This window comes from Lepidochelys kempii, chromosome 8 (assembly GCF_965140265.1).
Source record: "Lepidochelys kempii isolate rLepKem1 chromosome 8, rLepKem1.hap2, whole genome shotgun sequence".
Lineage (NCBI taxonomy): Eukaryota > Metazoa > Chordata > Testudines > Cheloniidae > Lepidochelys > Lepidochelys kempii.
The window spans coordinates 70,369,755-70,386,847 of NC_133263.1; the positions used below are offsets into that span (position 1 = coordinate 70,369,755).

Here is a 17,093-nt window from a genome sequence, read left to right on the forward strand (position 1 = left end):
GAAGTGTTGAGAGTTTTTAATTTCAGTATATCAGAGGCAGGATGGTGCTATGGACTAGACTATGGTTTATTCCTTCCTCCCTCTACTGTAGCTTATGTATAACCAAATTTTTGAAATGAAGGACTGATGTGTGAATTGACGGGGAGTTTTAAATGTCAACCAACCTGATTTTTATTGGCTTGGATATAAAATACACTACATTATTTTCCACACTGCAGCACACTTTTCAGATGATCTCAAAGTGTATTACATAGGAAGGAGAGAATCCCCATAATACAGATGAGGAAAATGGCACAATACTAAGTGACCTGGACGGTCTCTCAGAAAGCCAGTAGTAGAGTGGGGAATAGAACTGATGTCTCTTGACTCCAGTCAGGTCTGAAAGTAACTGAGGCCACTTACTGGGGCGGGGAAGCTCCGGCCCCAGAAGGGGTGGGGCCTCGGGTGGAAGGGGCGGAACTGGGGGGGGGGGGTGAGCATCCCCCAGCCAGCCCTTCCAGTCCAGCTGGCCTGCGCCACCCAGGGCTCCCGTGTTGATTTAAAGGGCCCAGGGCTCCGGACGCCACTGTTGCTACAGCAGCAGCAGCGTCTGGAGCCCCGGGCCCTTTTAAATTGCCAGCTCCAGGGCAGCTGCTCCCTTTGTGCCCCGCCCCCCCGCCCATCGGCGGCCGGGGGGGCCAAAAGGGGCAGGAACATTAAAGCGCAACAGGGTCCTTTGCCGCGGCCCCGCCAACGGGGGGGGCACAACAGTGAAGCGCAGCGGTGGCAAACGACCATCCTTAAAGCACTGCCGCAGGAGTGCTTTAATGTCCCTGCCCCTTTTGCCTCCCCTGTCGGAGGCCCTGCTGGTACGGACCCAGATTAAAGCATTGCCATGGCAGCGCTTTAAGGACGGTCCTTTGCCGCGGCAGCGCTTTTTAACGTTGCTGCCCCTTCCCCCCTCCTCCATTGGCGGCCCTGCCAGTACGGACCCTACCAGCAGGGCCGCCAACAGGGGAGGCAAAAGGGGCAGGGACATTAAAGCGCTGCCATGGCAATGCTTTAATGTGGGCTGGGTATGGACCGGTGCAGGTTCTTAGCAGTGCACAGTACTGGCCCGTACCAGCTCACTTTCACCCCTGACTCCAGTCCACTGATATAAACACTATGATAGGCTGCTTCCCCTTCACCAGTTGTTTACGGTTTTTCAGATATTAGATCTATATAAAAGAAATGGTTCCTTATCTTGTGGTAAGTGTTTGAGATATTCTGTGCATGTGGATCCTACTTATGGTGCAGCAGCGCCCCTTGCACAGGTGTTCTGAAGTTCAAACAACAGTGTCCAGTAGGGATCATGCATATACCCTTCATGCCCACATGCACCTCCTCACAACTTGTTCTCCCTCAGTTCCTTCACTGCCCAGAGTCTCAAGAGGAGTCTCCAAGCAGCAAAGATGGAGAGTGGGTCTTGGGAGTCATAGGCACAGAACCTCTTGAAGAACAACAGTTTACCACAAAGCAACAGTTTCTTCATGTTCCTGCACATGTGGCTCCCAGTTACAGTGATTTAGGTAGGGGGAGCTAGGAGCTTATCTTCCAAGCTGAGCATATCCCAATCAGCATGCATTCCAGATGTTGATACTAGGGAGAGTCGTGGTTGGTCAGTGGGTAGAGAACCACGTCACAGCTCTATAAAATTTCAATGACTGCAACTCTGCTGAAGCAAGCTGCCAAGGTAGCTTGAGTAGAACTAGCAGTAACTTGACTTGGTATCTGTAATTTATGGATGACAAATTGATACAGTCCATATAGATAATCTCCAAGAGGAGGCTGCTCTGCCTTTAGATGCACTGCCACATGCTTTAAGAAGCCTAGGAGATTTTCTGAACAAACTTGTCTTACTAAGATAGTACTAATGTACCATCTGACATCTGAGGATGAGTGAGGCCATGGAAAAAAGAGACCAAAGTGTATATATTGATTAACATGAAGGTCCAATACAATCTTAGGGATAAACTTAGGGTGAAGTTGCATGGTGACCCCGTCTGCATGGAATATTGCATACGGTGGATTAGACAGTGTGTGGACTGATCTTACTCTATACGCAGAAGTGCACAGGAGAGCTCCAATAAATTCTATGGATTGGGATGGAATCAACTGAGATTTCTTTAAGTTGATTTTCAATCCTAACTCTGAGAACAGGCCCAGAATCCATTTTACCAAATTGGAGACCTGCTGGCTAATTTGCCTCGGATTAACCAACTGTCAAGGTGTAGGTGCATAAATACTTTGACAATGTAAATGAGTGGTTACCACCACCAGACACTTCATGAAAATTCGAGGTACAGCTGAGAGACCAAATGAGATGACCCTGAACTGATGTTCCTTCAGTACTGCAGTGAGGAGAAGCTTTGTGTGCAACAGAAATACAACCACATGAAAGTGTGCGTCTTGCAAGTTGAGAGTACTGAATTAGTGCATTGGATCTAATGTCATATGCCAGAGTCACCATGCAAAACTTTGGACTGGCCATATACTTGTTGAGGAGCCTGAGAGCTACTAAAGACTGCCACTCCCCTTTTCCTTTGGTATCAATAAGTAAAGGGAATAAAATCCTTTTCCTCCGAAGTGAAGTACCTCTGGCTCTACAGCATGTAGCTCTACTAGAAACTGTATCTTTTGGTGCACAAGATTCATGTGAGATTGGTCCCTGAAAAGGGGTGGGGAGGTATGGTGTACCATGGCAAAATTGTAGGGCATACCTTGTTGAATGATCTGCAAGACCCAACAGTCTGAGGTTATTACAGTCTAGACATCCTTGGGGTGGGGAAGATACAGATCCACAGATTGGGTTGGTATCCTTGACTAAAGCATTATATTTGTTGTTGGGATGGTTGAGAAGTATATGAAGAAGTTGCTTTCTGCTTTAGGAATCTCTGTCCCTTTCTAAACTGATTTAGTTGTTTCTGATGGTGCAAGGATGTAGATGATTGAAATCTGTCAAGTAGTATTCTAATATATTGTAACCTTTTAGAATTGGAAATATAAAAGCCACAAGATCTAAGCATGGCCCAAGAATCTTTCAAAGGGTGCAGTGTGTCACTAAACACGTCTTTTCCATCAAACAGTAAATCCTGTACCATAGTCTACAGTTCTTTAGGTAGACCTCAGGCAGGCAATCAGGAGTCTCTCATCATGGCAATTCCAGTGGCCACTGACCTTGCGTCTGTAAAGCTCTGCATGGAGAAAGACTAGAAATCTAACATCCCTCTGAGCAGATCAATTTAAACTCCTCCATTAAATCAAGTGATAGTTCGTTGGAAAAATCTGCTGCCTTGTCCCACTGTATAGTTACTTCTAGTCAACAGAGCTAAATAGTTCATCATCCTGACCTGAAGGGATGTTGAAGGGCAAACCTTGCAGCCAAGGGGACCTTTTTCTCATATGACAGATTTGTAAGCTTGTTTGGCTCTAACTAATTGTTGTGACTAACGATGACGACGGCAATGAACACGAACAAAAATATTCAAATCCTTTAGGAAAGGCTCGTTACTTTCGTTCAGCCCTTTTCAAAGTATGGGCTTGCCCATAATTCTTTGGCAGCAGCAAGAATCTTCATCGATTGGAAGAGCTATTCTGCTCTGAGCAGCTGGTAGCAAGATATTAAATAACTTGTATGTCGTCCTAGAAGTTCCTTTGGAGCTGTTTCAGGATGTCTGCCATTCTTTTTAAAAGTTCTTGATAGGTCTTAAAATCATCCCGCAGATGAGGTTTCATCTGGTGTAGGTATAGCAAGAGGTGTATATGAAGGGTTATTGTGAATTTCTCCGCACTCTTCCTCAAAGGATTTTGTGATTCCACATTTGGTTGAGGTATTGGCAAAAAGCAGGGTTTTGACGGCTTTCTCAAGGAGATTCTTGGGAGACTAAAAGACTTGGTAGCCATGAATGAGGCGGCCCAGGTGGCCAATAAGGCCTTAGTTGAAATCCATAGGCAATGGGCTTAAGGAGGCTGTCCCCAGGGAATGAAAGCTGATTCTTGCAATGGGGGTCTAAAGGTAGAGTCCTTAGGATAAACTATTTTATCCTAAAGCTTAGCTCAAGAAGGAGACAGTGAAGGTGGACGAGGTTCTGGTGAATGGTCTCTACTGGGTGCTTGGGAAGAGTCACAGATGACAATGAAGAGTCTTCAGAGTGGGGAATTGCACAAGAAGGCATTGCTAAAGTATGAGGAGTAGACAATTTTACCATGACTATGGCTCCCAGAATGTAGTGATATCTTCGTGATCGGTATCCTAGGCTGTCCAGATAGTCTTCAATCCAGCTGAAAGAGGGGAATAAGCCAATAAAGGGGAGCATAACTCTGGAGTTATTCTCATGTCATCCATGTCCCTAAAATGGAGAGCTGAAAGCATCTCTGGCAACACTTACGAGAAAGGAGGAGGAGTCTGGTACCACTGCTGACAGGTTCTTCTTGCCTGAAAATTATAGCCTCACTGTATTAAATTTAAAAATAAATGTATTGTTTAAACTAAGTAGCCAAGAACTAAATAACTAATACAAAGTTATAAGGCTAATAAATTGAAACAGTAACAAACTATACTAACAGCGAAATCATAACAAAATGTCCCCACTCGCTGCCGAAAAGCAGTTAGAAGGAACTGAGGATGAACAGGTAATGCTGCCCCTTTATGCCCACAGAGGAGGAGCAGGGTGAAGTGCATCAGTGGGTATGAAAAGCTCCTGCGCAACTCTTACTGCAAAACTCCTACGCAAGGGATGTTGCTGCACCATAAGTGGGATTTACACGGACAGGAACTAGAATAAAGCTTTCCTCAATACTCTAAAATCTTCCCCACTAAGATCAGCCACTAAGGGGAAGACTATTTTCATGCCGCAGATAGATGGTTAGAGCCACGAAAGCAATATTTTGCCCACTGTTAACAGTTTTATTTGGATAATTGTTCCCACTAGCATGTGAGCAACAAGTTAATTTTCATTTAGGACCGCCACTGCTGTTCTTAAAATACACAACCAGCATTTCAACCACTCCATTTTTCAAAAAGGCAAGCAGAATCAGCTTAGTGTGGTATGCAGTACTCCAATATAGGGAATATTCAAGTTAAGATTGGGGAAAAACAAAGACCAAAAAGAAAAGCTGTTTCAACTTTGGCTATCACCCATTACGGTGGATGCTAGCAGCTGAACAATATGCAATGTGACATTTTGTTTTGCAACATGATTTGTGATTCCATTAATATCAATCAGCAAACAGTTCTTGGAAGGGTCTTAAACTTCACCCCAGAAACACAACACTAATTTTATTTATAATTATGCTACACTTCTGTAGGAGACACACTTGGCTACTTATGTGCCAATTTCAAGAAGTTCAAGTTTAGTTCAATATTCTTCCCCCTGCCCTCGCCTTTTCTTTTTTTTTTTTTTTAAATGAAGTTGATTTCAATAGTTTCCCCAAAATTTTTCAACAAAAACTAGTAATGCTACACTTTCCGCAGGCATGGCAACAGGAAGTGTTACCAATGCACTTATGAAAATATATTTCCTATGCTATAAGAAGCTAAAATTTCTTACCCATATGAGAAAGCATCATTTGATCTCCACTTCGAAATGACTGAAGCTGCTAATCCAGCCAGTAGAGCAGTACAGTCGAAAAACATATGAAAGGAATCTGATATTAGACCTAAACTAGAAAGGAGCAGAAATATTTCAGTTAGTTCCATAAGGCCACATTAAGTTTGATATTCAAAATGCTTTTAACACTCCCCTCCCCCCCCCCCCGCCCAACACCCACCCTAGCAGTGCACACTCCTGTTCCTTTTGTGTCTGAGATTATAAATACTATTGAAAATTACTGAGCAACCGTCAGGTGGTGGGGCTATCTGGCTTACCTATTACAGAACTCCCATATAATGCCCTTAAGAATAGTTATGATGCTTTAGACAGCACATGGAAAAATTCCACTCCTGGAAAACAAGGTTAGACTTCCTAAGTCTGTACACATAACATTTAGAAGCCAAAGTTAAAAGGGTCATTATATGCTAAAAACCCAACAAGGTTCCATGTTTATTGTCTCAAGAACTTGATCATAGTCAGTTACAGGCAAAAAGATGGCAGTTAAAAAAAGTAGGCAACTCTGTCAACTCAATCTAGAATTTAAAAATATATAAAAGAAAATCTGATTGTGCATCATTTAGAATAAAGATAGGACAACTGAAACTTAATTCTCTCAATATAAGAGTCAGAAAAGAAGTCCACTTCCTTCCCCCCTCCAATAATTCCATTGATCCTATTGTGCTAGCAGGAGAAAAATGTGTCAAGCAAAGCAAACACATGAATCATTACTATATTTAGTATTACTATTGTGGCAGTGCGTAAGGATTCAAACAAAGATTAGAGTACCACTATACTAGAGACTGTAGAAAAGCCACCACAAAGACAGTTCTTGCCACAGAAAGCTCACAGTCTATGATATGCAACAGATGATTGTAGTTATTAAATAAAAATATCTTAAATGTACTTGATAGGTAAGTCAAACGTTTCAGAACGATTTTAGATAAAAAGGTTTTGCACTTGAAATTAACTGATTTATCAAGCAAACAAAGTTAGTGAATTGAACAGATAGTTTTGGGTCATCATGTCCCTCAAAATTTTAGAACTAATAGATTCTCATTCTCTCAGTTTTTATTAATAGGTTTATTCCATTTTTTCAGCTCCCACTTGGTTTCTTAACTTTGAATGAACAAGTAATTGAACTAAACTAGTCGAATAAACTGTAAAGAGAAAATATTCTCTCTGCACCTGCTGAAGAGACTACTGCTGTCAAAAGATGGTTTAGTCACTTATCCAGTGACTTCCACCAGTTTAGTGGTTTGTCTTTCTTTGCTTAATTTCTTTTAAATTATTTAATATATAACAGTTAGTTTAGGCCTTACCATAAGCTGCCATAATTTAAAAAATAAGCCTGTATTTAATTTAAATTAAAAAATCTCTTTCTTTTAGTCATCCATTTTTTAATCCAACCTGTAAGGACCCGCAGGTCTACACCCCAGGTTTGCAGAGTCGTGGGTGACCAACACCTCCAGAGTGCCACTAGGGAGTCAGGCAAAGCACCATCTATTCATTACGGGAGGGGTAGTCACTGCAGAAAGTACTGCCCAAAGATGTCAGCGCAACTGAACCCAGTGGTCGCCTGATCGGTGCACATCAACTATTTAAGCCTGGAGGCTGCTCCAAGGAACCATCTGACCAATGATGCAGACTCTGGCTTGCCGCTGCTACAGACCTTGTCTTTTCTCCTCCGTCTTACTCCTGACTTAGATCCAATCCTGGCTTGACCATGCTACCTGCTTTCCTGACTAGTCTCAGCTCTTGCCTTTTACTCCGACTCAGCAGATGTCACTGGCACCGACACCCTGCCCATTATACAACCTGGGACAAGTCAGCAGTTCTACATGGTTGACAGCGTAACCAATGCATTGAGTAAGGTGCAGATGCATTGAGTAAGGTGACACTCGTATGTAGTCATTTTTCAGAGTACAAATTTACTTTTAAGCTTGAACCAAACATGTGATATTGCTCCCAATACATTCGGACAGCACACAATCATTTCAGGCAACTAATTTTTTTAAATGTGCATACTGGGTACTATGCATTATCAGGATGGCATGTAAGGTGTGCACCATAAAATGGCATTCCAATGCCCCTCTACAGTGCATATGAACATCAGAAGCCATTACGCATTACTGAACTGTGACAATACAGAGTCTCCAGTAACTCAAGCAGCCAGTGTTTACAGAAGCGCTAACATAGCAGGGAACAAGCACAATAGTAGGGTAGGTAGGGCATGTTCATGTTAAAGACTTTTATAAAATCTAATAATTCAAAAATGTTGTTGTTTTAGGGGTGGGGAAGAGGAATCCCAAATGACAATTCAAGCAGCCTGCAACTTCTTTTAAGTCTTTGCTTGGTCCTGAGTTCATGAGCAGTAAATTGAGCCTAATGTACATCATGCTGCCAGAAGCTGCAATAGTGTGAAGCAGCAAGCTGGAAAGACTTGCAGCTCCTTTAGGAAGAAATATTGTATTTTTAACTCAGCGATAACAGATATTTTCTGAAGGAGACTTAAACCAATATCAGCATCTGCTTCAAATCATAATTAATCTTTCACAGCAGCACCTGGACTAGGGTGAAATGAAACAGCACCCACTTCTTAATGCCATTCAGTGAAAGCAATGGATTCCATTCAAATGTTGAGTTAGACTCACTTGTAACATTACATTTAGAATAAAAGGAAGTTTTCCTACAAGACAATCCATGTGCATACATCACAAACATAATTAACCAAACAGCTTTCTTTGTAAAGGCCAAATAACAGAAAGGTCACTTCTGTGGTTCTTTGAGGAAAAGTTACTTCTGCACTTTCACACATGTCTGATGCACCTTCCAGTACTAATGCTTTCATAAAAGCAGTGAATTATGAGAGTCACATTAGTACCATTTCACAGAACTGAAGATTAGGAGCTAAGCTTACATGGAAATGCAGAGGCCATTTCAAAGAATCACCAAAAACTTCCCCCACGCACAATTACAAAATATTTAAGGGTCAGAAAATGTTTTAAATGGACTTGTGTACTTTTGTTGATTCATGATGTATAACAGCCAGATTTATTTTAAAGTTTGCTTTTGTCTTTTTACCTATCAAGAATAGAAAAATCTATTCTTCTCTGATTGTGCTGCAAGACATCTGGGAGTTCCTAGAAATGTTTTCTGTTATATTTAACACTAAATTTAAGGAGAAAGGGAGTTTAATATTTGGGCAAAGAAACCTTCTATTATAGATTACTAATTAAGGTTAAATAGATGTTAACTAAAAAACAAATCCAGAATTTTAAGTAGCCTTACTTAAGACTTCTCCTGAAATTGCTCAACTTTATCTTGGCTCTTGTGTGGTCCTTCAGTTAATCTTTCAACACAGACAGGACCTGAATTTCTAATGTAAAAAAGGCAAACAAGCAATTTTATAAAGAGATCTTTCAGACCTTCTTTACCTTAAAAAAAAAAAGTCAGCAACAAATGGCACAAACCACATTTTCCCCTTTAGCAGGTTACCTATACAAAAACATAACTGTTTTCAATTAACCTATTTCAGACTCTAGAATATATACTGTTTTGCTAGATATATATGTGAACACTGGAATTTTCCAAAAGACCCTAAATGAGGTAGGTACAGTACTCAATCCCCTTTGTATTTCAGTGGGGATAAACACCCAACTTGTTTAGGCTTCTTTGAAAATCCCAGCCATATATCAGATATAATTAAATTTAGATAATCTTGCAATATAGGAGCTTCTGTTTTACATCTTAGTAACCATTCAAGTGAGAAGTACAAAATGAAATCTACTTAGCAAGTTTTGTTTCCTGTTGCGAAAAAGTCATTAATTCCCTCTTTTTAAAAAAATCCAATACAATGTATCGTAAAGCCAGTATTTCAGACTAGTTAATTTTACAGTTCCTCCTCAGTGAATTGATTTTAAAATACTGCTTTTGATTATAGGGTACATACTGAATATTTCAAGTTTGTCAAGAGAATTCTTAAATGTGTTTTGACAAAAGGGACTAGAACTGCTAGATTGCTAGCACACTGCTCAGTAAGAAACTTGTCTTTCATTTTTTTCAGAAGTATATTTTGTGAGCAAGGGGGCACTTTGGAAGAATTTATAAACACACAAGAACTGATACCAAATTATTGCATTTGTACCTGGAAAAAATATCTATCATATGCAGTTGGTTGGCATAGCAGCAAAAAGATTCTGAAGTGTGAGAAGTTGCAAATCTTTTCTTTTAAAAGGACAGTACATCAGTTTAGCATTTTGCACAGCGAATGTCTCTCCTAAACTGCCAAATTCAATTTATCCAAATATATTTAGATACAACTGTCATAAATATAAAGGAAAGGGTAACCACCTTTCTGTATACAGAATTATAAAATCCCTCCTGGCCAGAGGCAAAACCCTTTCACCTGTAAAGGGTTAAGAAGCTAGGATAATCTTGCTGGCACCTGACCAAAATGACCAATGAGGAGACAAGTTACTTTCAAAGCTGGGGGAGAGAACATGGGACAAAGGGTTAGGCTGTCTGCGTTACGCTTTTGCCGGGAACAGATCGGGAATGCTCTTCAGAACTCCTGTAAAAAGTTAGTAAGCAATCTAGCTAGAAATGCATTAGATTTTCCTTAGTTTAATGGCTGGTAAAATAGCTGTGCTGAATGGAATGTATATTCCTGTTTTTGTGTCTTTTTGTAACTTAAGATTTTGCCTAGAGGAATTCTCTATGTTTTGAATCCGATTACCTTGTCAGGTATTTACCATCCTGATTTTACAGAGGCGATTCTTTTACTTGTTCTTTAATTAAATTCTTCTTCTAAGAACCTGATTGTTTTTTCATTGTTCTTAAGATTCAAGGATTTGGGTCTGTATTCACCTATGCAAACTGGTGAGGATTTTTATCAAGCCTTACCCAGGAAAGGAGGTGTAGGGCTTGGAGGGATAACGTCTCCAAGTGGGCTCTTTCCCTGTTCTTTGTTTAACACGCTTGGTGGTGGCAGCAAAGGGTTCAAGGACAAGGCAAAGTTTGAACCTTGAGGAAGTTTTTAACTTAAGCTGGTAAGGATAAGCTTATGGCGTCTTTCATGCAGGTCCCCACATCTGTACCCTGGAGTTCAGAGTGGGGAAGGAACCTTGACAACAACCCACTACATTTAGAAGCTAATCATAATTAGGAAGCTTTTGTAGTCATTACAAAGATTTTTTTAACAGAATGATGCTATAAAGACATGTTCTAAATGGCTAGGAGGCTGTATGTACATAGTCATTGCAAGAAGCATGGTGCCACTAATTCTTAAATCAAAGCAAAGTAATTTGTCACGGTGTATAAAAAACAGCAATAATGTATGGCCTAAAGGGGGCGGGGGGAAATGGGGGACAGAAAATTTTTTCCATAGCTAGTCATAAAAAAAGCACCCTTTAAATTCAGTGACATACCACAAGGAATATCACGCTTCTGGAATCATAATCCCAAATCCCACAGCAAACATTTGAACCTGTCATATGTAAACATAGCGGTAAAGAAAAAAAAATGCTAAGTCTTACATATATTTAGCTTTTCCCATCAGCCATCAATTGTATAGCGATATCAGAATAGCTAAACTGAACAATAATTTTATTTGATGCTGCTATACCTGCAGTGACCACTGCCAAGTAGAAACTTTACCAGAAGACTTAATTTATCAAGTACCTCTAATATTGCACAATAACAGATTTGTGTGTGTGATGATCAAGACCCATTTTCAAAAGACAAGCAGAAATGGTAGTAATATTGTTCTCAAACTCACTGGCAAAGTTCTACAATTATTACTATTTACATCCATTATCCTTTGGCTGCTGTAAATAGTTGTGGCCATATGAAAGAAAACATCGGGGAGGGAAGGTATTTTCCTATTTTAACATCCCACACATAGGTTAATGGCATAAAGAATCCTTGCTTTTTTAGGGAAAGTAAACTAGCAGGTAAAGCATGAAGATGTTTTAATTAAAAACATCTTCACAAAACCGGGTCATATACATGAAGACAGGCAAGGTAAGTGATCCAAAGCAGTGAGAGTATAAGTATCAGGCACAAGATCATTTTGGATGTTTAAAATGAGATATTATTCAAAAATATGTTTTCCGACACTTTATTAACATCTCTCTGAATTCTGCCATTCATTACAGTATGTAAACTGAATTTCCCCCCCTTTATTTAAAAAACATGGACAATGAACAAAAAAAGATAGGTAGCAACCAACTGCTTATTTTCACACTCAGTAAACCAAAGGTGTCCACATTCTCTATATTCCCTTTTCAGACCTCAGACCAATATTGGGAAAACATGCATATCTGAAATACTTGTTACTCTGAGTAAAATTCTTTGCCAGAATTCTTTTCTAAAAGGCAACGCCTTCATTCTAGGAGATTAAAAACAGACATTTAAGATATAAATAGGCATATGCCTATTTATTTGGCCTGTGAAATGTAATTTGAATTTGGGCCTATAAAAAGTTATCACAATAAGCATCGTGTTACTAGTGATTTAAAAACTTATTTCCATTGTTCCATATTACAAGTCATTCATACACAATGTTCTGTGCAGTTAGTTATTGCTGTATTAGTGCTAGAGATTGCAGAAGTCAACTGGGAAACTGCCAAGAATGCTATACAGTCATATAAATCCAGAAGTTGAAGATAACAAGCTGTTACATGGTATGCTAAGTGGCTCATCTCACCATGACCATGTAACCAGTACTTCATAGGCGTCCTACTGGTTTCCAAATACAGTTTACAATGCTGATTTTGATCTAGAAAGCCCTAAATGGCTGGGATTCACCTATTTGAAAACTGTCACTTGATCATTGCTATTTTTAATTGTTTTCACTGCACTTTCCAGGTGAGATTTTTAACAACACTCAGCACTGATCTAACTTTAATGTTTTGGCAGAACATTACAGTCTGGCACGAATATTTTATTTGTTAAGCTTACATAAAGATCAGACCTTCTAAGATAAAAACCTTCTAAATGCAAACGTGTCTGATCCTTAGCATCTACCATCCTAAACCAACACCTGGTTTTCTAATCCTTTTCAATATAAAACTATAAAAGCAGTACAAATTTAGACGCAGATATCCAACCACCACACACGTACTCACTTGTAAATTTACCGAAATTGTATTGTACATAAGATTCAGCTCTTACCCTTACTGTAGTCTTCTTCATTATAAGGTTTTTTTTTAAAGATGTGATAAAGCTGTACGGATGAGTATTAAGACTATTCTTGATTTATATGAACATTTTAATCTTCATAAACAATATTTTAGCCACTTTTAAAAATCTAGCGGACATTTACTTCTGAAGATACTACTAAAGGAAGCGGGATGTAAATTTTACAAGATTAGTAATGAAATATATAGCCTTTTATTACCGATTATCATTTCAAACTCAACCCAAATCAGAAGTAAAGGTTGTTTCTATTTCTGACTCTTTGACGGTCTACATGAAATGGGTTTGACTGTCTCAGTTATCAGTAAACAGACCACAGAAGACCACCTATACAACTAGCACACCTGTTGGCAGTTTCACTAAAGGAAGTCAATGAACAGATTATTCTTACATTTTAAGGTGAGCCTTCCAAGCCACTATGGGCAAACTTGAATTGTTGCCATTTGTGTTGGTCCTATTCCAAGCCTGTCACTTCAGCATCTTTTGTCAACATTAAATTCACAAATATTGTTAAAAGAAATTAGGAAAGACAAGCTACCCAAATTTAAATGAATAATATTATTAACTACTTTATAAATTAATCATGTGGTTAATATTTACCAAACAGGATACAAAAAGATCTAGATCAGCTGTTCTCAAACGGAGGGTCGGGACCCCAAACTGGGTCATGACCCCGTTTTCATTGATCAGGGCTGGCATTAGACTTGCTAGGACCCAGGGCCGAAGCCCCACCGCCCAGGGCCAAAGCCTGAGAAGTTCAGCACTGGGTGGCAGTACTTAGGTTACAGGCCCCAAGCCGGGGGCTGAAGCCCTTGGGCTTTGGGCCCCGCCACCCTGGGTGGCAGGGCTTGGGTGTTGGCTCCCCCTTCTCCCATCTTGGGTGGTGGTGCTCCGGCAGACTCAGGCTTCAGTCCCCCCTCCTTGGGTCATGTAGTAATTTTTGTCGTCAGAAGGGGGTTGCAGTACAATGAAGTTTGAGAACCTCTGATCTAGATTAAAAATAATCCCCAAAACACTTGGTCTGTAATTTTAAATTCAGAACAAAACAGGTTATTCCATTCTTTAGGAGTGAATGGGTTATACACTTGAAAATTAGCTACCAGTGATTAAAAAGACACTGAAGTATATTTTCAAATGTTGTTCTAATAGGTAACTTTGTAGTCCCTGAAATATAAGAAGTACAGACTTTATAAATCAATCAAGTGTACTGGGAAATAGGATTACAGTTCTAAAAGTCTTTTTTGGTCCTACCAATTATCAGTTCTCATTCCCGTTACCCCAATTAAAAGCTGGAAAAGCAATCCCACTATAGCCATAACACTTATTGCACACAGGTTCAACTACCTTAGGTAGGAGGAAGATCACAGGAAGGGTGGTGTTAGGACTACTTTACTGAAGAATCATCCTCCTTTGAAAACTAATCCCTCAAACAAGGTTATTTCTAAAACTTTTTAAATCTGAATTGAACATTTCTTTCTCTAACTAGTATCTAAGGAGGACTGTTCCAAGATGCCTAGAATGGGGAGGAAAACAAAGGCTTCTACCTTCCTCCTAGTTGTTAGGAAAAAGTTAGCATATCAAATGAAGCTGTAGTGCAATGTCCTGGAATCCCGAGGCAATATTTTTTATGACATAGGTACATCTGCTGCTCACAGTCTCCAATTATCAAAGATTTTATACTCAAATAAGGCTCTCTTCCCAAAGGAAAGATCATTTAGATTAAGGCAGGGTTCAAATTTAGGAATAGCTATTCCTGATTAATTCCCCGTGGGGAATTATTCTAATTCTGAAATAAGATCACCTTCCAGAATAACTTAGTGTATATACAAGCTCTAAGTAAAGAGGTGAACATCTTCGGCCATCAAGTGTGCTTATGAAGAAGCAGCTTCCTAAATAGGACAGGATAAAATATATTCTTTTGGCAAACAGCAAGGGATTGCAGAATAAAGACATAAAATACAATCACATATCTGATTACAATATACACTCAGACCTGGTCTACACTTAAAAGTTAGGACAGCAGAGCTTTGGTGCTTAGTGGTGTGAAAAATTTACATCCCAAAGCAACATCCTCAGCATAGATGCACTAGGTCAGCAGATTCTTCCAGTGACCTAGCTACTGCTGCACAAGGAGGTGCATTACCTACAGCAATGAAAAAACCTCTTTCATCATTGTAGGAAGCATCTACACTATAGCGCCGGAGCAGCACAGCTATAGCGCCATAGCTGTGCCACTGTAGCACCCATAGTGTAATCAGGGCCTTAGATAGTATACTAGGATAATGGGTGCTATAGAAAAGCCTCTGATAGATGCCAACCTTTCGGAGCTTAATTCTACAATGATAAAACAGCTCAAACACAACTCTCTCTGACCACATCTATTCTAGTGAATATTTCCAACATCTGAGACTTTGCTCTTAGCTTCTCCCATCAAGACAGAGACGTGAGCAGAATATTCGGACATACCTAAGGCAACAATATCAAGTATCAGATTTGAAATCCTTTGATCACCTGGCCCTGTTATACATCCTTCAAAAGATCAGTTTTAGAAATCTCTAACATCAACCCTTCCTCCATACCAGAATAGTCTAATTATTCCCACAGCAAACTATTCACAATTCTCAAAATAACTACAAAGTCAAAGTCAGGCGAATCTAAAGGATTAATTGCCATTCTGTGCCATCCGAACCATGCTGAAGTAGCAACTCTTTTGATGAAAGCAAAGGGTTTTACCATATGTTGAGTGAGACATTTAAAAACAATCAGAGGAGGGTAACAGGAAAAAGAGCTTTTCACCTCTAGGTTAGTGCTTCAGGTAAGGTCCACAATAGAAAACAGTTAGTCTGATGGACCTTTTACAGTTTGTGAAGTCAGACCAAAATCTGAGTTCAGAAAGCAGGGATCCACTGTTGGCACTGACAGACACCTTTGTGGTCAGTTTCTGTAGAATCCAAAAACTGAATATGCAAAGACTGAAATCTCTCATCTTAGGAACAGTCTCTCTGTCAACAGAGAGGCACATCCATGGTGCAAAGAAATCTGCCACTGTTTGTACTCTGCCTTTTAAAGGGGACAGATTATTTCTATTTACACTGGTATCAAATGAGCACCTTAAACCAGCACCAAAAATCACTTCACTTTTTTTTATTTCAATTTTTACTATTGAAGTATTTCATTCTGATTCTTAAGCTTTTGTCCTGTCTGTGTCTTGTCTAGTTTTGAGTCTGTGAGTTAGTGGCATGTATTGTTTACCTATTCCAGGATGTTTCAACTCCACTTACGGATACAAAGATAACGGCACTCTATGCAGTGTTACTTCGGCCTCTTGGCTATCAGTTTATCAACACTTTCACTTTCCCAGATAAAGGATCCATGTGGTAGGTAGGGGACAGGGGAGGGCAACTGCAGCAATCCCCATATGGTGCAGTGCACCCCAGAGCCACCACTACTCCTCTGCCCTGAGCCCAGCAGACACAGCAGAGGAGACGGGGTCAGAAGCCCTCTTCAGCAATATGCAGGATAACACCTGAGAGATGGACCCAAGAGACCAGAACTGGCTACCCAATTTTTATACCTATTTTCTGAGGTCTAAGCATGGCCATTATACACCTTTCAATTCACACCCTTCCTTAATCCGAGTTAACTCCCAGGTGTAGACAAGAGCTCAGACTAGCAGGGTGCAATGTCAGGGAAGGGGGAGTCACAACCCCACCATCACAAAGCTAATGCTGTAGGAATCTTTCTTCAATCATTCAAAAGCCCCACTCAAGCCTGGTTATCAATCTGAGACATAGAGCCATTGCCCTGCCCGGGGCTTAAGAGACAAGCATAGCACTGAAGCTGATGGAAGCGGAGGGTGGGACGGGGGCAAGGTCAGGGCCCCTGACTTCCCCCGACTCAACCTCCCCCACTTCAGGGGCACCCCCGCCCGTAAACCCCGCCTGCCGGTGCTCGCACTCCAAGCCCAAAGCCGGAGGAGCCGCCGCCTGCGGCCCAGTAGACGTGGCACTGGCTGCGGCTGCGGGAGCCGCCCCCCCCGGTACCTGTTACTCCAGATGCCGTAGAGCAGCTCCACGAAGGCGAAGGAGAGGTTGAGGCAGAGGAAGAAAAACAGGTTCCGCGAGGTCTTGTCGGACAGGATGGACCTAGACACACGGCACAGCGGTCACTCGCTGCCGCGGGCCCGGAGCAGGGCAACGGCGGCCCGGGGCACGGCCAGGGCACGGCGGCTGGCAGCGTCACCCCGGGGGGAGCCGCCGCCGCCCCTTCCCTCCGCAGGTGGGG

At 40.9% G+C, this 17,093-nt stretch overlaps 1 protein-coding gene across 12 annotated transcripts in view; it reads right to left on the reverse strand.

Moving 5' to 3' along the window:
• Nucleotides 1-17,093, reverse strand: part of SLC30A7 (solute carrier family 30 member 7) — a 64,528-nt gene that overhangs the window by 47,117 nt on the left and 318 nt on the right. For 3 of the 12 annotated variants that reach the window (XM_073356881.1, XM_073356878.1, XM_073356879.1), the window contains exons 2-3: nucleotides 16,853-16,954; nucleotides 5,571-5,684 (exon numbers count right to left, since the gene is read on the reverse strand). In XM_073356881.1, coding sequence (XP_073212982.1) covers nucleotides 5,571-5,684; nucleotides 16,853-16,954 — 216 coding nt within the window. The other 9 variants (XM_073356885.1, XM_073356887.1, XM_073356889.1 and 6 more) reach the window with 9 other exon arrangements.